At 45.9% G+C, this 21,219-nt stretch overlaps 1 protein-coding gene and 1 long non-coding RNA gene across 4 annotated transcripts in view; one reads left to right on the forward strand and one right to left on the reverse strand.

Annotated features, from left to right (window-relative positions):
• The window catches only part of SETD7 (SET domain containing 7, histone lysine methyltransferase), a 41,889-nt gene extending 37,984 nt beyond the window's left edge, over window positions 1-3,905 (forward strand). For both annotated transcript variants that reach the window (XM_035023035.1, XM_035023034.1), the window contains one exon: window positions 3,142-3,905. In XM_035023035.1, the coding sequence (XP_034878926.1) occupies window positions 3,142-3,293 (152 nt within the window). In that variant the 3' untranslated portion in view covers window positions 3,294-3,905. The remainder of the gene's footprint in view (window positions 1-3,141) is intronic.
• Window positions 3,906-13,858: 9,953 nt separating this feature from the next.
• Window positions 13,859-18,600, reverse strand: LOC118022306. 2 transcript variants are annotated; one of them, XR_004682464.1, is made up of 4 exons: window positions 18,494-18,600; window positions 17,016-17,862; window positions 15,733-15,848; window positions 13,859-13,910 (listed from the first exon to the last, which is right to left on the reverse strand). It is a non-coding gene; the product is annotated as an uncharacterized LOC118022306 (long non-coding RNA). The 2 variants fall into 2 exon arrangements; XR_004682463.1 differs by lacking the exon at window positions 13,859-13,910 and adding an exon at window positions 14,337-14,350.
• Window positions 18,601-21,219: the final 2,619 nt, after the last annotated feature.

Raw genomic sequence — 21,219 nt, forward strand, 5'->3', positions numbered from 1 at the left:
CTCTCTTCGACATAGTAGCCCTACAAATATTTTAGAAGCTTTCATATGCCCCCTGAATGTTCTCCTCCCAAAGCCAAGCGTCTCTGACTATTCCTTGAAGAGTACAGTTGGCATTCCTTGGATCATCATCATTGATCTCCTTAGCTCAGCCAGAAAATGCCTGTTCGACCTGGGAGGCAGGTGGCCACATGCCACCTTTTCTGCTCAGTTATAGCTCTCAGTCCCCCCTGTCTATTGCTTGTTAACAGAAGCAGGATCCAATCATGTGCATTTAATCTATAGGAAAATTGCCAGGATATGAATGTCCCTCCTCACATCCCTGAGATGGCTTGGAAATTGCTCTGGCAGGGACTTGCTTTCCTTGGCAGCCAGTACCAAGTACTGCAGCTCCGACTTCTGTTTAAAGGGCAGGTAGAAATGGCAAAGGACATGTGTCATGTGAAATGAAACCGACACTGTTATTAACTCCAAGGCTTTCGCAGCCAATGTGAATTAGGCCAAAGCATCGTTCCAGGCTGCACACGGCTTCCCAACAATCTTTTAAAGCAGTGGTAACTAACAGTAACAAATGCTACTTCAACTTCTCTTTTAACAACTACTCTTTTAAAACAAACAAGTTCTGTGATTTCACTGCAAGGACATGGTTTTTCTCACCAAAAAGAAGAGCGCACAGGAGACAAGGGAGAGATCCATTTGTGCAAAATCAAGTCTCCAGACTCGTCAGGGTTATTTCCTTCCAGCCCAATGTGAACAATTAGTTATTTGGGGTAAAGGGAAGACTATCTGAAAAATAATAAAATATAAAATTCAGATACCGATCCATGGCATTCATTTGCTTCTAAAATTATTGGTATCATTATGCACACTTTAACATCAGCAAAGCAATATCCCTGTATAAGCTGCAGTGCGGTACAAAATCCAAACGGACAAACGGACACGAACCACTGCCCTAGTTGTCAATAGAGGTGACATGTCGCCAAGGGCCCAAACCACTGGGTGCGGAGAGCTTTGCTTTGGCCACTAATCGTGCTACTGGCATTGATTGAGCACTTTGGGCCAGTGCCATGCTAACGCCTTCTCATGAATTCTCTCACTCAGGCCTCCCAGGACCTCTGTGGGGCAACCTCCGTTACCTACCCCCCCACCCCCACCCCATCACAGACCGGAAACGCGGAGCTCTTAGCCGAAGTGGCTAAGTGTCCTTAAGCGTCATGCCCCATGCTGCCTGGGAGAATCAGCACCTGAAATGGAGTGCCTTCTTTTCAGTCTGTTCTTTTTCTACTCTTTGAAAATAATAAGCAGGAAAATGAAAATAAAAGAAGATTATACCACAAGTCTTAGGTTTCTCATGGAATTTTGTCAGTGTGCAGTAAGATTAGCTAGAGCTCCGTTTCAGGGGTGTTATTTTTTAATGCAGTATTTTAATTTAGAGACAAAGAGCTGTGATTTTATTATTTTTTTTAAAGATTTATTTATTTATTGAAGAGAGAGAGAGAGCACAAGCTGGGGAAGAGAGAGAGAGAGACAAGCAGACTCTCCACTGTGTGGGGAGCCCCACGTGGGGCTCGATCCCAGGACCCTGAGATTATGACCTGAGTCGAAACCGAGAGCTGGATGCCCAACCGACTGAGCCACCAAGGTGCCCCAAGAGTTGTGATTTTAATAAGGACTTCCCAAATCCCTGGTGCAGGGATGTCTGTGGTGGAGCACAGTATGAGAATTCTGTGCACACGCACACTCACTCACAGATGTGCGCACATAGTCACTAGTAGAAGCTGAGTCCTCACTTTGTGCCAGGCCCTGTGTGAGGTGCTTCCTATAGGGGACCCTATTTTGTCACAGTGACAACTCTTAAACGATTAGGATTGCTAGTATTACCATGAGGTGAGGGTGAGGAAAGTGAGATTCAGAGATATGGAAGTGAGCTTTCTGAGAGGGGGCAGTAATAATGTGTGGAACCGGGACTCACGCTAAAGTCTCTGACCCCAAGTCAAGCGTGCTTTCCAGAAAAGATGACACCCAAGTGGGGTGGACATAGAGGCCCCTTGGAGTGTGGGTGCGCACTTTGTCCTCTGTCATTCACATAAAAGATGTCCCTAAACCACAGACACACTCCTTTCCCCACCACCAATAGAGGGAACCAGCCAGGTCCTTGCTATCATGCCCCATGTGCCAATCTAACTTAGGGCCTGGAAGCCTCTCCTGTGGTGTCTCCATGTCCTTTGCTCACAGTGTGACGATAAATGAATGAGACTGATTTGACCAGATGCATATAGAGATAAAGCGAATTTCTTTCTTGTCATGCCTTACATATTTCCGTTCTGGGTTTCAGAAGCTGTTAGGTGAGCTAAATCTATTCCTTATTTATCTCCTGTTCTCCTGCAGGGGTCATAGGGGTGAACCGGGTTGGGAGCCTTTGGCAGAGGAACACAGTCAGAGCATTAGCCCTGCCTCGGGTTCCGAAAGGCTCGAGGCTGCTCCCTTCACAAGATGCTTCACAGGGAAATATTTAAAAAGCAGGTTGGCAGAGAGGTCTAGGCTTCGCTCCTGGAAAGAAGTCTTCATCTACTTTTATGCTAGAAAATAATACTTCCTCTGTCTGTAGAGGGTGGAATACAGTTTTTCGCATTTGAAAATCCATGGGGCTCTTCCTTACACCTCCCAAAGTGTCCTGGTAAAGCCTTGACCACAAGGTACAGCCAGGTAATCTGATGCCACAGGCCAGGTGGGCTGAAATGCCGACCGGCTGCACTGGATCCAGTTTCTCATTAAGGATAGATTTTTGTTGTTGCCCATGTTGTTGGTTTAAAAATACAGAGTGCCAAATATGCTCAAAGAGGAAGCTAGAGCAGTGCTTTTTAAACTTGAACGTGCATATGCATCACCTGGAGGTGTTGTTAAAATGCAGACACCAAGTCAGCAGGTCCGGGTGGGGCTGAGATTCTCGGTGTCTAGCAGCACCCAGGTGAAGCTGATGCTGGCCAATCTGTGGGCTACACGTGAGGGCCTACCGATGGTGCCCAGGGAAGAGCTCCTGGGTGATTCCTACCCCCTCCACCCCCCTCACCCCCCTCCGCCCCAGGCTTTGCTTCTAACCTCCCGATCTGACCCAGGAATGACTGTGCGCATCTTGATGTCTAGGTTTGTCCACCCCCGTTTCGGGCCCATCAAATGCATCCGCACACTCCGAGCCGTGGAGGCTGATGAGGAGCTCACCGTGGCCTATGGCTACGACCACAGCCCCCCAGGGAAGAGCGGGCCTGAAGCCCCGGAGTGGTACCAGGTGGAGCTGAAGGCCTTCCAGGCCACCCAGCAGAAGTGAAAGGCTCAGCCCTGGGCTTCCGAGACCTGGAATAGAAACTTGGATCTATGCACTACGTTTTCCGACAACGGGACAACCAGGGACTGCTCATGCTGTGACATCACATCCTCTCACTCCACGTTAGCAACGACTTTCTCGCATACTAACTAGGTTTGACTGTATTACTCATACCAGATTTAAAATTAGCTAGCCTTGCAACAACGTCCTACTGAGAGGTATTGTCGAACACTTGACACAGACAGCGTGATGTTCTTGGGTGGCTCAAGTCTAAATCTGTACCACACTCAGAGATGCCAAATGATTAGACTGAAAAAGGGAAAGGGGGCTTCTCAGTCATTTTTAGTCTGTGGTTTTTCATGATATTTTTTCCTATGGCCAACATAAAATGTGTATTCACACTTGCATACGTGCCGTACGGAGGATAGAGGATTACTACATTTTTATTCTCTAAATGTAGTATAATTTGCCTTTTAACCTTTGATCTGTATCTTGCAATAGAATGGCTTTTTTTTTTCCTAGCAAACAGAACCCCACTTTTTTGAGTCATGTCACCCCTCAGTCCCATTCTCTATCTTAGATATCTTTTACAAGAGAAAAAACTTCCAAATGGATTTCGTGTCAGTGCCAGTGCGTAGGTCTCTCTGGCTCTTTCTAGATCATTGTTTCATTATTATGTCCTAATATAAAGAACTGGCTCATAGGGCCGGGGTATTATTATAGAACTATTATTCTCGCATGTAAACAAAGATACCTTTGCTTTAAGATGTGAGAAGAAATGAATTTACTTTGTTTGCATTAAGTTATGGGAGAGTTGTAATATATACTTTAAGAAAGGAGAGAGGGAAATTAGTATTTCTAAGCAGTAGCTGTGGCAATTTTGCAATATCTTCAATAGTGCTAGTAATTTCTTCTCGAGTACACATTAAATGTACATAACATAGAGCAGTCTGGCTTGTGGCGCAGTGCACTGAATTCAAAAGTCAAAAAACAACGTAGAATTCTGACGCAGAATTCTAAAGTTGGGGTTTTTTTTTTTTTTTTAATTGCTACTGTTAGGAGAGACATACTGATCACTAGGTGCAAATCAAACCTTAGTGCTAAAACCCTTCATTGTCATATTTCCAAAGCACTTACCTGCTTCAAAGCATTGTGAATTAAGAGTAACATCTGTATAGTTTAAAAGCAACGATATCACTAGCATTTCAGCCATTTTGCAAGCCACGTGTAATCACAACTGCAGAAATAAGGAGAAAACCCCCGTTTTTTTAGTTTAACTGCTAGGTAGGTGTGTAGTGTACCTGAGATGGCTCTGAATGATTTCTGCGAGCTCGGGGCTTTTGTAGGCACCCTCACCCCATGCCGTAGCTGTGGCTTCCTCAGATGCCTCGACAAGGCTGCCGGAAGCGGTGGAGAGCCCCAGCTGCCAGTGGGAGCACCCGTCGCCTGAGCCAGTGTGGCCTTGAAAGCTAGCGCCTTCCAGGCCACAGCCCATAGGGAGCTCTGGCCGAGCAGAGAAGAGTAAAGAAACGGGCAGGAAGGAAGTTTGCTATTTCTCGTCAAGGTACTCGTCGCTCTTAGGAAGAATTTAACAAAAGTGCTTGACCGGGGGCTGCTCACAGCTGTCTGTTCGGGTGGCCCCTGGGCACAGGATTCAGCCCTCAAGACAGTGACAGAAGGGGGCCCTTCCCTCCTTTGCAGGGCCAGGCTTCCCGGAGCCCCTCCCTGCCCCGCCCCCCCCCCCCCCCCCCCCCGGGGCGGGCGCACACGGCCCGCCCAAGGCGGGCAGCTAGCTGGCAGGGGTCTCGGGGGGCGGCGGGGGGGGGGGGAGAAGCTGACGGTTCCCACGTGAGAAGTTGTCAGGGCTGCCAGAAGGATCTCCCACAAAGGGAACCGAGTAGGGTTTTTAGATGATAGGATAGCTTCTGTTCGTAGAAAGAGACGGTTCTGTAAACTGTGACAGATGGGCAGTCTCGGGACTTGTATTCTGATGGGTGCTTTAATTCAAATGCGTCCCAAAGCAAGTGCCTGTCTTCAGGAGAAAGATGGCTTTAATTAAAGTAGCCCCGGTCAGTTGGGGCGTGGAGCCAGGTCAGTGAGCGAGGTCAGGATGGAGCAGGTCACACTTCCAACACAGCTACGCTTTGAATGATTTCGTTCCTGGTGGTGGTGTCATTCTTGTTGAGGCTGCAGTAGGGGTATCATTTCTGTCCTCCTGGGTTACTCTGATTACCCCCCACTCAAATGGAATCTTTCTTCCTTTCTTTCTTTTGATATAGGGATTGAAGAGTTGTAGGTAGTAATTAACCAACTAACCCATTTTTCAAATTAGATGCTGAACGACAGCACTCGGTTTAAAACCCAGCAGTGTGTCTGCGACCTTCAGACAAATCAGAGGAAACAGGACACCCAAGCTGAGCCTCTCTGTCTTTCTCCCTCCTCTCTTCTTGCGTCTTCTGGCTCCTCTTTGCCCTGTCCCATCTCTTCCCGCTTTCTCCCTCGCCTCTGAGAACGGCTTGATGTCCCCGCCCAGCTGGTCTCTTGCTCTCTTCCGCCCTCCCTCCCCATTCTGAGCGCCTCTCCTCTCTTGCTAGGCCCTCTGTGCGCACCTCTGTGCCTTCACCCTGGGTCTCTGCCGGGCTTTGTGGCGCCTGCCCCCCGCCCCTCGCCCACTCCCAAAGGGAAGGCTTTGCCACAGAGCGGCCCCCGAGGGGGCTTGAGAGTCGCCGTGTCGCGCGGGTAGGTGAGGACGTCGCGGGCGTTGAGGTTCCATAAGGAGTTAGCCGGTGAGGGGGGAAGGGTTTCTCCGGGTTCGAGCCGAAGCCCCGGGGCGGGAAGCCTCAGGATGTACTTGTCTACCGAGTCTTTCTACGCGCTGTGGAAGGAAGCGCGGCAGGAGGCAGCCGACTGGCAGTTCTGGGCGCACGATGACCGCGGCGCAGCGGCGGAAGGGTCCGCGCGGTGGGGAACGAAGGCAGCGGCTCACGCTCTGCCAAAGAGCGCGGGCGCCTGCGCGGGTGCGTGAGGCCACGGCCCGAGGAGGCTCGCGCCGCGCTGCCTCAGCGCACTGCTGCGTGACTGGGTCTTCCCTGAGCAGCGTTTCCTGACGAGATACTGTCTCGTGTTCGAGCTAGCGGTAGGAACTAAGCTGTGGGACCGTGTCCCCGCGTGGACGTTTGGATGGACCGACAGAGCCCGAAGCGCCGTAAGGACGGACTCTGACCCAAGGCAGAGAGGAGCCTAAGAGGCAGCGGGCGGGGGGACTGGAGCTTTGCGGTACCTCTTCTCCTCCGAACCTGCTTCGCGCCGGTCTGCGTGAGACGTGAAGAAGGAAATTGGTTTTTCAAGACCTCTTTGAACCTGTCTGGGGCGTGTCGTTCGGTTTATTTGCCTTCTGGGGGTTCTTCACGCTTGAGAAAGGATTTCCTTATCGCCAACAACCTGGAAAGGCCAACAGGGAGGCAGGTGTCGCCATTTACAGCCCGTACTGGTGACTATGAAAATGGCAGTGACTGTGAGCAGTGAATTCAGGGGTTGCCTTCTTAGGGAGCCAGTGTGTGGCACTTTAGAAACTTTCCTTTAATATATAAAATCTTGAATCGCTCACGGCAGAGCGCATCTAAGATCTTCCAAGAAGGGATAGTTTTCTGTTTTGCCTTGTTCCAAAAAGCGTGGCCTCAAGTTTCTGTCTTAAGAGTAGTGATTTAGAACCAGACATCTTTTCTTTGAGAAAAACAAGCGAAACTATGTTGCAAGACTGATAGTTGCAATGTTTATTTGCCACAGATCAAAGGTTCACAAAGTATCTTAAATTTGCATCTACTTGAGGTACCTTGATAGACCGTTTTTTTTCTTTGATCTTTCCCTTCAGGAATTTGGAGCCTTGGTGTCACTTTTTTATTTTAAAAAAGTACTAAATTTTAATAGTTTTATTTTGCCAAATGTGTGCATACATATTCAAAGCAATGAAACTATTTCAAGCCATACAACCACAGGGGTGGAAACCCTTTTCACAAATTTTAATGTGTTTGTATGTAAATAGATGTTTGTATGAAATATTTTCAGGGTAGAATGAATATATTTAAATGAAGTCGAATTATTCCAGTGCTATTTAAACAAATTACAAAATTTTTGGTGAGAATTATCTGAGTCTATTGAGCTATAATGCAGATCAGTTTTGATTTTTAAAAATCAAAAGCCTACAAATAACTCTGACTCACGGCAACTTCCCTGCGTCGTTGCATCGGACACGGAGAGAGCTCATAGGCTTCCCCAGTGCCTGCGCCGCTTCCTGGTGTAAGTTAGGTGCTCATGGAGGTGTGTCCACCTTTAAGTGACATCACTCCCGGCCTCCGAGGGCCTGCGAGTGAATTAGAGGCATTCGAGACACTGGTGCAGTTATCCAGAGCACAATTCCTTTGCAGGGCAGCAGAATCAGAAGCCACGTGGCCGCGCGACCCTCGGAGCTGGGTTTTCTGGCCACCATCAGCCGCCACCCTTACTGCCTAGTCACACACGTCAGGGAGGCTGCCCTCAGTGGAGTTGGGGTTCAGACCCCAGGGTGGAACTTCACGGTTTTGCCAGCAGTCCCGGCCTCCTGGCCTCCACCTCACAGAGAGGAAGGAGGGAGGGAGTGGCTGGCAAGGGGCCCATTTCTCAGCACAGTACATTTCCTGTCTCAGCTCTGGGAGACTATGCACCTAAGCACCAAGCTTCCAACCAGAGAGAGACGTCCTCGGATAACGCAAATCCTTGCTTCCTCTGTCTGTGACTTTACACACTGTTGTTAGAAGTCTTTGTACTAGCAAGACCAATCGCATCTCTGGGACATACCTCCCAACTCTCCTGACTCTTATGTTACTAGAACACTCCTTTATAATGGTATTCAACTTGAGTGGGTTGTTTTGGTTTGTTGTTTGGGGTTTTTTTTTTTTTTTCCCCCCCTCTGCTTTGGTCCTGGATATAATGAAATGATAAATATGACAAAATTTTCACTGTGTCTACTAGCAATATGTACACACATGCCAATGTATCTTAACATAGCAACTTGGTTATATTTTGGGTTACTATAATTAACCTCGATTCTTGTATTGGGAAACCACAGGGATGTGTAATGCCTGCTTATCATGGAAGAAATTAGGTTCATGGTCTGAGCTCCCTCCTTCAAAAGGTTTCCTCCTGGGTTTTCTATGTTCTCTTTTTATCCTGAAATGCATTTATTAGGTTGTGAGGTATGTTTAAGGATTGGAACCTAGGGGTAGGCTTTCAGCATTTATTGCAACAAAAAGTTAACCCCATCACAGTTAACAAAAGATTGGTCTTTTGTGGAATTTGAACTAAATCTATGAGCCTTATTCAATATCTATAATTCTATGATTTTTTTAAATTATGGGAAATTAATGAAAGATGTTTACATGAATAATGTTTGCCCTTACTGTGTTATGAATGAGTTTTTTTGTAGTGTGTCTGGGTGCATGTGCAAGAGAGTAGGAAAAATGTTTCTGAAACAAAACTTGACAAAACATTTGTAATGAAAAGTAAATTTAAAGATTGCTATAATTGCGCTATAGAAACAATGCAAGTATTAAACAAAATATACAATCATCTCTCATTGTCTTCCTTTGGTCATTTAGGGCAGAAGGGCAGTCACTTTTTTCTTTATAATTTTTAAAAGATTTATTTGTTTGTTTATTTATTTCAGAGAGAGAGAGAGAGCAAGGGGGGTGGGGAGGGGCAGAGGAAGAAGCAGACTCTCTGCCGAGTGGGGAGCCTGACTCAGGGCTCCATCCCAGGACCCTGAGATCATGACCTGAGCCGAAGGCAGACACTTAACCACCTAGAGGCCCTATTATGATATGTCTACCTGTGTGTTTAAATTATTAAGCAAACTTTACATTTTGAGTTTTGGGTTTTTGTGTGTGTGTGGTTTTTTTTTAATTAAGAAAGTTGGTCTTGGGTTGGTTTTTACATACCTTTCTGATCTATTTTTTTTTTAAGATTCTATTTATTTGACAGAGAGAGACACAGCGAGAGAGGGAACACAAGCAGTGGGAGAGGGAGAAGCAGGCCTCCCGAGGAACAGGGAGCCCGACGCGGGGCTTGACCCAGGACCCCGGGATCATGACCCGAGCCGAAGGCAGACGCCTAACGACTGAGCCAGCCAGGTGCCCCCATTTTGAGTTGTTTTAAAATGTTATTAGCTATTTGCCATTTTCAAAGCATGAGAGGAGGGGTATGGAATGGCTAGGAGCTTTACATTTATTTAGCATGACTCCACATACACCTGTGAATCCAGAAGAATCATCAACATCAACCCAAAGGGTCTAGTTGATTACGTAAATGTTAAGGGTATTGAATATAAATGAACTGATCAGGGGAAGTATCTGAAGGACGGGAAGCTTCAGCTCATGGTTTAAAGAAGATAATAGGAATTTTATTAGATGTGGTAGATTCGGGTACTCTTAGGACAGCTTTGAGCTGAGGAAACCAGGAACCCCTTGTTCCTCCCCAAATCACAGCTCACATTCCCAAACTCACTCCTACAACATTCCCAAAGAAAAAAGCCAATGACACACATGTAAAAATAGTACTCTGCTACCACCTGCACCTTGTGCCCAGGGACCCAAAGCAGTGGATTCTAGTAAGCGGGGCGTTATTAAGGGAGGCACAGTTAAGCATCAAACTGAAGCAGGTGTGAGACCTCCTGCTTGATCTTCCCTCCCTCAGTTGACCAGTCTTTGATTTTCTCACACTTCCTTCCATCCAAGGAAGGAAAGGGAAGCAAAATAAGATGACTAATCCAGACTCTGATGCTGGATTAGCTTCATCACCCGGATGGAGACACATCCATATCTGGATCTTTAAGACAGAGTTTCACCCACTGACATACAATATTAGTATTCTTCCTCCTTGCGGGAGAGACGGGGATGAGATTAAAATTTTAATGCAAATTGGGTGACTCTGAGAAGCTAAAATCTCAAAAGGGAAGGATCAGGCATCTTTTTGGGATTAAAATTGGTGTGGAATCAAGGGTGGTAGAATAAGGTAAGGTGAGGAAGACCGAGACCAAATTATTTTAGTCTCAGTGATCGTCCCACATATACCTCTCACTAAATGTCTGCCTTGAGGTTTTAATGCTCCAAACTGTTCTGTCTGCTGGTTCATGTTACACTTGAAAGTATTTCAGTGGCCATATCCAGAATTAGATAAGTCATTCAGAAGGATTTTATGCTATGCTCGACACTTATTTTTTTAAAAAGATTTTATTTATTTGAGAGATAGCAAGAGAGCACAAGCAGGGGGAGCAGCAGAAGGAGAAGGAGAAGCAGGCTCCCCACTGAGCAGGGAGCCTGATGATGCGATGTGGGGCTCCATCCCAGGACCCTGGGATCATGACCTGAGCCGAAGGCAGACGGTTAACCAACTGAGCCACCCAGGCACCCCTGTGCTCGACATTTAATTTCAGTTCAGCATCTGACTGATTTGGGGTGGTTCAATAAGAAAGTTCTGCTCCAAAACTATTTTAGAAAACAACTGTTGCCTTTTATATAAAAACATAATGCTAACTAACTCTACAGCAACATACTGGTATATGTTTTTCTTAAAATTTTGTTTCTTTATGAAAACCAAAAGCCATGGTTTTGGGAAATTAGAGCCTCACTTCTTATACATAGAAAAAGATGAATGGATTTATCTAGCTTGCTACTAAATTTTTTTTTTTTAAAGATTTTATTTATTTGACAGCGAGAGCACAAGCAGAGGGAGAGAGAGAGAGAAGCAGGCTCCCCGCCGAGTAAGGAGCCCGATGTGGGACTCGATCCCTGGACCCTGGGATCCTGACCCGGGCCGAAGGCAGCCGCTTAACCAACTGAGCCACCCAGGCATCCCTGCTACTAAATTTTTACTTCAAGTATCAGAATGCTTCCAGCTTCAAGAAACATAAAAACCCAACTCAATATGGCTTAAGCAGTAAAGAAAATTTATTACCTCACATAATAAGACCCTCACATAATGAGACACTGTTGAGTGACCCTGGAGTTGTTAATTCAGCAGCTCAGCCAGGTCCTTTCCATCTTTCTGCTCCGCAATTCTCAGCTTGTCAGGTTTGCCCTCAGGGACCAGCCCACCTCACATTCACAGTATGGCTGTTGTAGTTCCAGACATCACAGCCAGCATCCAGTGGGTGAAAAGGAAAGTCTCTTCTCTGTACCACTGCGGAAACCTAAATGAATCACTTGCAAGGGCCATGGCGGTGTCGTGATTATCCGAGGGAAGCATAGGGCTTTGTGGAGAAGAGTGGGTGGCCCAAACAAAGCTAGGGTTTTCCCAGCAAGAAAGAAAGAAGAAATGACAGTTGGGCTGACCATCCACAGTATCTGCTTCATCTGCAACACAGGTTTTGTTTTATTTTCTTCAGAGAAGAAAGGTTAGTCTCTTTAAATAAATAAATGGATTTTTAAATTAATTCACATCAATTTAGAGAATTCTCAAGTGGTGGGTATGGGAGAGGTTCTACAAATATACATTTATGTAGAGTTTATAAGGTGGTTTTAAATATTTAGATGATTTCTTAACAGCCATATGATAGAGGTACTGCTATTATCCCATTTCACAGAAGGGAGAACTGAGGCATAGAGATGTTAAGTAACTTGCAATTAAGTAATAGTCATGGAAGTGGTAGAGGCAGAGTCTGAAGCCAGACGGCTGGGCTCCAGGCTATTCTCTTAACCACAGTTGTGGGAGCTCCTATCTCCTCCTGACCTTGACATGCTAAGGCCATCGTTAATATCCTTAGTCCTCCTTTCCCTTGTTCATTTGCTTAGCGCCAATCAACTGATCTCACAGACTGTGGTCCCTCCTCGAGCCATGGGACACCCAGACCAGCTTCCCCTACTTGTATTCTCACCACTTTCTGCCCGGATCCAGAACTCCCAGACCCCTCTGCCTGGATTTCAGTCGTAGCTTCTCCATCGCATCTCATCTTCCATTCCTCACCAGCACCACATGAAGCTCCCTCAGTGACAAGGCTTCCCCGTTCCTGCCGGTCCTTGGTGGCACTGGGAGGGCCATGTGCTGGAAAGGAGCTGGGCTCAACAGGCAGACTGGTTTTTTGCTTTGTATTTTTGTTTTTTTTCCTACTTTGCCCATCCCCTGCCCTCTTCGGGCAACCACCAGTTTTTTCTCTGTGTTTATGAGTTTGTTTCCGTTTTTTTTGTCTGTTTTGTGTGTGTGATTTTTTTTTTTTTCTTAGATTCTATACATAAGTGAAATGAAATGGTATTTGTCTTTCTCTGTCTGACTTATTTCACTTCACATAATACCCCCTAGGTCCATCCCTGTTGTCCCAAGTGGCAGGATTCCATTTTTGTTTATGGCTGACTAGTATTCCACTGTGTACATATACTACCTCTTATTTATCCATTCATCAATCTGTGGATGTTTATGTTGTTTCCATATCTTGGCTATGGTAAATAATGCAGGAATGAACATAGGGGCACAAATGTCTTTTCAAATTAGTCTTTTGGTTTTCTTCGGATACTCAGAAGGGGAATTGCTAGATCATTTGGTAATTCTCATGTTAATTGCTTGAGGAATCTCTATACTATATTCCATAATGGCTGCACCAGTTTACACTCCCACAGTGCACCAGGGTTTTCTTTTTCTCCCCATCCTTGCCAACAGTTGTTTTCTCTCATCTTTTTGATATTAGCCATCCTGATAGGTGTGAGGTAATAGCTCATTATAGTTTGATTTGCATTTCCCTGATGCTTAGTGAAGTTGAGCAGTTTATCATGTGTCTGTTGACCATCTGGATGTCTTCTTTGGAAAAATGTCCATTTAGGTCCTCTGCCCATTTTTTAATTGGATTGTTTGCTTTTGAGTCAGCCTGGTTTTAATCGGCTTTGCCGCTGTCTTTGTGACATTGGGCTATAGGTTGGACTCTAGCAAATGTGGATAAAACCTGCTGCACAGGGGTGCTCTGGGATTGAAGAGACTGAGTGATGCGTGCTGTGCCCCCACCCTCTTCCTTCCTCCAGTGCAGTCACCTGCACCTCCCTGTCTTTTGAAATGCTGGGCTCTCACCCCCTCGAGACCTGTGCATGTCTTCCTCCGGGGTAGCTGCCTGGCTCCCTCCCACCTTCAAGTCCTCACTGAAATAGGCCTACCTTGGCCACCCCACCTAAACTGCAACCCCCTTCTCCCCCCAGAATCCCCAAACCAGTTTGCCTTCCTTTCTTTTTCTCCATACCACCCATCACCTTCTAACTTACTATCTAATTTAGTAATCCATCACGCTTGTTTATGGTCTCCTCCCACTAGACTGTCCGCTCCAGGCGGGCATGGATTTCAGTCTGTTTCATTCACTGGTGGGTCTTCAACAGCTGACGCACAGTAAGCATTCAAGAAATTCAATGAAGGAATGGGACAGAGTGGATCGTAATGGTTAAGAGAGCTTTGGCAATCGCCTTAGGTTGAAAACCCAGCTCTGTCATGTCCTAACTGTGGACATAACTTCTTTGTGCCTCAGTTTTCTTTATTCGTAAATTTGTAAGTTTTAACAATTTTTGTAAAATTGCACGAATAATGATACCTGGGGGAAAAAAAGAAAAGAAAAAGTTTGTGTTTGAGGCGTGGTGCAGGTTCACTAACCGTGGCCCTACTACTTCAGAGTGCCAAAGCCTGCCTCCTTCCGAGAAGTCCCCAGTGAAGACGCCTTGCCCGGCAAAGCTCCCCTGACTCTCCGGGCCCGCCCTCACTGGTCCCCCCTCTCTGCACCACACGGAGGCCAACAGGCCACGCCAAAGTGTGCGCTGCGTAGACTGCTGAATTAGTGAAGCATCCAGCTCGCTTCTCACTTACATGACAGGCTTTTGGGAACCAGCAAGTGTTTCTTCCTGGATGCATATGAAGCAATCTCCAAATATTTGAGGTAAGAATGACGGGGCTAGAGTGTCTTTATTTTAAAACTCATGTTCTCTGTTTGCTCATCCGTTCAACATCGATTTCTTCAGCCTTACCATCTAACGGTCACTATTCTAGGACATGAACAACCCAGCAGTGAACAATAACAAAGTCTCTGCCTTTGTGGGGACACTGGCCAAGGAAATGCTGCGGGACAGGGGAGGGGGAAGGAGTGTGGGAAGAGATGCTCAGGGACAAGATTGGGGAGCCCTCACTGAAGAAAGGAGAGCACAAATCAGGGGGCCTGGGGAAAGTTTCCAGATGCAGGAGGGGCTGCAAGGAGCCAAGCCCTGAGATGGGAACTTGCGTGGAGTGTCCAAGGACAGCCAGGAGGCCAGGATGGATGGCGAGGACTGGACTGGGTGATGTGCTCAAAAGAGGAGCAGGAAGCCAGACCGGTGGGGCCCCCAAAGCCATTTTAAGGACTTTGTGGATTAACTCAGAGTGTAATGGGAAATCAATAGATGATATCAAATACTTTTGTCTGTTTTTCAAAACAAACCAGCTTTGTCTAACTTCGTTTACTATAGGTTCCAAAAACACTTGTAAAATTTTAATTGCTGTTAGCCCACCCATTGGAGTGCTCTGAACAGAAGAGGGTAAGAGCTGCTTTCCTGCTATCCCAAGATCACTCTATCACTCTCACTGTTAACAGGTGGAGAACAGACTGCAGTGAGTGTGGGGCCAGGTGACAGCAGGAAGGACAAGATGATGGTGGAGGCAAACAGAAGGGACAAGGAGAAGTGGCTGAATCTCAGACATGCCGTAAAGCCAATGACAATAGAATTTGTAGAGATGAGATATGGGGTTCTTTTCAAAGGTGTATATTATTATTATTCAGGTATGGTGAGGCCAGCACACCAGGAGACAAGTGCCATTGAAAGACAGTTGGCTACCTGGCGACTCACCGTTCCCAGAGGAGAGGGCACCATGGTGGAATTGGTGCTGGTGGGAGGGGGGCGGTGCGGGGAGGTCACATGGGGAAATATGAATGTCAGTCGCAAGGGAGCAGGGGAAAACGTGGACAAGGACCTTTATTATGATCTTGGGGGAAGGAACAGGTGAGGCAGGGTAAGCAGGTTTAGGACTGATTCCTTTGAATAATTTCAACAGGCTCTCGGGTATAGGGGAGTCTTTAGCTGCCCGGTACCTGGCCCTGGGGCGATATTGGCCTGGAGAGCAAGAGCCTGTAAGAGCCGTGTACAAAGAAGCTGGTTGTGGTGTGGGCTCCGCAGTGGTTGCTGGGCATATAAATGGCATGAGATATTTGCTCTCTCTAAGAATTGGTAGCCCAGGGTCAGTCAAAGTAACAGAATAAAAGGACAAGCTTAATAGGTTGGGAAGTTAGAAAAGTCAAGGCTAACTCTGAATTTTGGTATAAACAACTGCAAGAATGGGGTAATCACTTGAGGAATAACTTTTGTCTCAACAGCTCCTACTGACGGTCTTACCTCAAATCACATGCACTCGCCCTGTTTTTATTTCTAGTTCCAAAGCAACCCATTAATTCTTCATGGTCCAGCTCCCTCTTGTGGTAAGGATCTGGTACTGTTTCAGACCTGGAGCTCTAAAACAAAAAGAACTTAAGCAAAAGGAAGATTTAATACATTTCAAAGACAAACATAAACGCTGTGCTGAAGTTTACCCCCATCATCAGGTGGAACTTTGATGAACCAACTGAAGACACCACTTTCAGGACTTTTTTACGTTTCAAATAAGCCCAAATTTCAAAAGAGCCAATAACACGTTTGAAGCCTACGGTAAACTAAGTTGAACAGAACTTGTTTATTTTTCAAAACAAACCAAAGCATTTCACGTCATATAGCTCTTTAAAATCTCTATCTGGCTAGAGCACAGTTTTCTGCAAAACACGGGTTATAAATTCATTAGTCCTGAATTAATCTAATCTTGTACTTCCCTAACCTATCACTTCTTTTTCTTTATGAGTCAACATGAGTTGTGAGAGAGTCGTGGATCACCAGGGGACATTACCTTCTAGTTAACCTTATGCACAAACTATGCAGAACCAAATGCAAGTATTTAAGATACCTTCACCAATGAGCAGCTTCCCGAGTTTCTTCTAATCTCTAGAATCTAGCTCATAGTTGGGGCAGAGGGATATAGTTTCTCCAAAACAAGAGAATCTTAAGTAGCTTAAAATAAAAAATGGAGTCATATTCAAGCTCACCATGTGAGCGGGATATATACTGGGGGGAGCTCTGTTCCATCCATACCTACCAAAATTGTCCCTAAAAGGAAAATAACTTATCCCAGTAGAATGGAGGTATCAGAGAAATTTCTCAAAATTTCTTTACACAGTAGAGCTATCCAAAATTTAGCACTTGGCCTGTGTGTGTGCGTGTGTGCGTGTGTGTGTGTGTGTGCGTGTGTGTGTACTGGAACACCACTTATGTAGGGAAGATCTACAGCCCCATGACTATGTGAAACAGCCAGAAATCTGAAAGCATGTGATTGCTGAGCAGCCAATAGCTATTTCAAAGTTCATGCCCTTTGTTCTGTAGAACCTCCCTGACGCAACCACCATGGAATGTCAGCCTTCCAGCCTCAGAGCCTCCGACCCGTGAGAGGTGGGGGCCAGCAAGAGAGAGCAGAGGGAGTAGCATTAGAAAATGTGGCTGGTTTTCTCGGCACCATGGCTCAAACACCTATGTACTTGAACAGCCTCTGGCAACATGCTCAGCTATTGCTTTTCCAACTGAGCGGGCAGAGTCACCTGAGAATTCGCTAACCGCGCAGACTCTCGGACCCCAGTGGCAGAGATCCGGCACGTGGGTTGAGTCCCTGGGCAGAACATAGGAAGCCTGGCATTTCTGCGTCACAGTGCAGTCTTGTCAGAGATCTGAGAATGATGCTCCTGTGTAATTAAGGAAAGATAAAAGTAAGTGGAATGTACTCTGCCTGATGATAATGCTAATTGTTGTCAGAACATAGGCTTCCTCCAAGAACTCAAAAATGGCTCTTTGGGAGCCATTTTACGATCAGAGCAGAGACATCTACAGTCACCAGAGAAAGAATAACATGGCTATCAAACCAGCAGGACTTGGTTCCATAAAATATCTTAAGAAACAACCAGGATTTTGGAACTTACTTCAAATTCCAATACAAGAGGTAGAGAAAGGGGATGGGGGTATAGATAAAACCAGTGTGAATAATGACCTTGTGTGACTAATGATTGAAGTTGGGTGATGGGTACCCGGCGGGGGAGGGGTGATGTCATTCTTTTATACTGTGTATTTTTATGTTTCCAAATCTCCACAATAAAAAGATAAAGGAAAAAAGAAATTTTAAAAAGTGAAAGTTAGTGACCATAAACATATTGAAGAACAAGTGTCCCAGAGGCCAACATTACCCATCCTAATTCTGTCCAAGTAATTGCCTTCCTTGAATTTCCTGGTCCCACTGGCCCAGTAATTGCTGTTGTGAATGGGTCTATCAGACAGCATTAAACATTACATGGAGACGTGAGAACTCCCCTCGTTCTGATTCCTCGTGCACCAACAGAATTTTCACAACAGAAAACACGGGGTCATGTCATTACTTGGAAAAGATCACCATCCTAACTGGTTAAAAGGGGGAGAAGGACACAAAAGAATGCATGAAAGAGATTGTTCCTTAATCTGGAAAAAATGTACCTGTGTTAAATACTCATTGCATATAATCTGTAACGCCACATTCTGGCTGCAAGGTCATGTGAAGACATATGTATGGTTATTAGCCATTGTTTTTCTGAGTAGAATTTCATTTATACTCCCCATCGCATCACAAAGAATTATAGTTTACCATTTAAGACACTATTACTGGCAAATCCCCTTAAGCAGGCACTTGTAGGCACATACTGTCACAATCCACTGAAAGGGAACGTGTCAATTCCTGTATTAAATATTAGCAGTGCTAACCCTCCATGTCTGTGTCATCTATAGCCATACAAACACAAGATGTGAGTGTCCTTCCCACACTCCAACGGACTGTCTTCCACACCCCCTAAGGGATGTCTCGACCTTATCCTTCTGTTCGGTGGAACAGTATTTCCGGGTATCATCCAAGATCGTATTTTTTCTTTTCGTTTTTAAAAGGGCTTCTCTCCATTCCAAAGTCTGATCCGATGGCCTGGCCTCCCCTCGGTGCCCACCCAGCCATGATAACTGCTCAGGGACGCTGGACGTTAAACACCGAGTTGGAAGAATCGTTCACCTGGAGACACGGCAGGAGCTGTGTGACTAGGGTCAGCCTTTTGCAGAGCCCAGAAAAATGAAAGGTAGTGAGAAGAGCACATTGAATTTGAGGTCAGAAGCCTGGCACTCAAGCCCTGTGAGCTCTGTGTGTTTTAACACTGCTTCCCCTTTATAAACGAGCCCAATAAAAATGGCCCCACCCATGTGGCTTGTTTTAAGTATAACGCAGACGACCCCACTGGCAGACACCGGATTGGCTACCCAAAAGCCATTCGCAAACCATTGCTCCCTTTGCCTTCCTGTGCCTAAAATAGTCACCTTTCAAGTATCTCTTGCAGCTAGGGCTGACCACCTGACCAATGGGATGTCAGGGGAGGGTGGAGGGTCACTGAGTGGAGCCTCCGGGAAAACTGTGTTAAAAAAAAGACACTCCCCAGGCATGCTGCCTTCATCTCTTACTCTCCCACCCACTTTTCACACAGTGACCTAAGTGATCTTTCAAAATAGTAAAGCAGATCATGCCGTTGCCCTGCTGAAACCCTGCATGGACTTTTCACTGCAGTTAGAATAAAATGCAAACTATTTGCAGTGGTCTGGCTCCCCCGCCCTTCTCCAGTGTCATTTAGTCTGTTCTCCTGTTCACTGTAGTCCAGCCAGACCTTCTGTTCCTCAAATTTGCCAAGCATTTTCCCGGCCCCAGGCCTGTGCACCTGCTGATTCTTCTGCCCAGTGCTCCCCTCCCATTCTTTATATGGCGCACTGTCTCTTTCAACTATCAGCCCTGAACTCCGGTGTGTGTTGGAGATGCCGTCCCTGACCATTCTGTCTCAGAAGTCCTGCCCATTTACCCCCTAGCTCATTACCCAATTTGTTTCATGGTTATCCCTTATTCCAATCCACAGTTATTTTGTGTATTTGTCTATTTGCTCGATGCTTGTCTTCTATCACTCGAATGTAAACATCAGTGGGGTTTGTCAGTCTTGTTCATTGCTATATCCCTAGCCCCTTGCATGGTGCCTGAGACATAGGAGGCTCTCATTCGATATTTGCTGAACAAATGAATGCAACTTCCCTGTGGATTTCCATCTCCTATTTATTACTTCTTCATCAAAGGAAATGAGAGGCTAAACAAGAGTTTGTAGCAGGAATAACAAGCGCTTAACACAGGATGTGTAGGATGGTGAGATGATTTTTAGGAAGTGGTAATCAGGGGAGCCAACTTGGTAGCAACAAAACAAAACAAAAGGAAGGGAGCACTTGTGATTGGCTTGAGCGTGGCATGCAGTGGGAACCACCATGTGGCCCTCATCAGCCCGTAATTATCTGGATTGCCATGGCTATAGACACCCTAGGGAGTCTTGAGAGAAGACATTTGGATGTGAAGGTGACCCAGGCAGCGAAGGTGGAATGCCTGCTTCCCACAAATTCCGCATCATGTGCCGGGGGAGGGGGTGCTCACTGTCCACTTAAGTTCCCATTTCTCTTTACTTCCTCTCCTCACAGTCTCCTCTGTTCAAATCAACTGCTCTGATTCATCCTCACAGAGTTCCCTTTACTGGAATAGATTTCAACCCGAGGAGAAGGCGGCAAAGATTTCTGGGGAAAGCAGAGCTTGCAAAGTTAGACAAACCTTGCTCAATCCCTTTCCAGCAATACTATTTTAGAAAAGTTACTTAGGGGCACCTGGGTGGTTCAGTGGGTCAAGCACCTGCCTTCTGCTCAGGTCATGGTCCCGGGGTCCTGGGATGGAGCCCCGCATCAGGCTCCCTGCTCAGTGGGGAATCTGCTTCTCCCTCTCCCTCTGTGATCTCTCTCTCAAATAAATAAATAAATAAAATCTAAAAAAAAAAAAAAGAAAATTCCCTTAATTTCTCTAAAAGAAGCAATAATACCTACTTCATAAGGGTTATTGTAAAGATTAAATGAGGTAATGTATAAGGCACCTGGTCCAGTACAGAAGAGAATAATAAAGTTATAACTTTAAAACAAGCAGGATGGGCTTGAGGAGGATTTAATGAGGAAAAGGGTGTATGTGTGTGATATTGTGGGTTATAAGAAATATGTATTGGTCTTTATCCACAGCTCCTGGCCCCACCTCCCCAAACCCTTGGAATTTCCTACTAAGAACAAAGGGAATATCTTTTGTTATAATATTTGATCTCCTGCCCTTAGTTCTTGAAGTAGCTTCAGAGCAATAAAGGTGAAATGGGGGGCCTTGTTATTAATAACAGCCCCTTTCAATCACCCCTCATTGGGTTAATGAGGTTACTCTTGGAAAGCGCCTCGGTAACCTGAGGGTAGAGGCTGGTTGCCCACGGAACCAACCAGGTGATTAGAAGGTTGAAACTTTCATCCTCACCCCCTGACCCCTAAGGAGGCAGAGGGGCTGGAGATTGAGTTCCATCACCAACAGTCAATGATTTAATCAATTATGTGCTCCTGTAAAAGTCCCTGACCTATGGGGTATGGGAAATTTCAAGGTTGGTGAATGAGAACATGATGTATGCACGTGCCCAGAGGGTGACCCACCCTAAACTCCAGAGGGACAGAAGCCCCTGTGTTCAGGACCCTTCTGGACCTCACTCTGGGTATCTCTTTGTCCAGCTGTTCACTCGTATCCTTTAATATCCTATGATAATAAATTAGTAATGAAGTGAGTAAACTGGTTTTCCTGAGTTCTGTGAGCTTCTCCAGCAAATTAGTTAAACCTGAGGAAGGGGTGGTGGGAACTCCAAATTATAGTCC

This window comes from Mirounga leonina, unplaced genomic scaffold, assembly GCF_011800145.1.
Source record: "Mirounga leonina isolate KUSES-001 unplaced genomic scaffold, KU_Mleo_1.0 Mir_176, whole genome shotgun sequence".
Lineage (NCBI taxonomy): Eukaryota > Metazoa > Chordata > Mammalia > Carnivora > Phocidae > Mirounga > Mirounga leonina.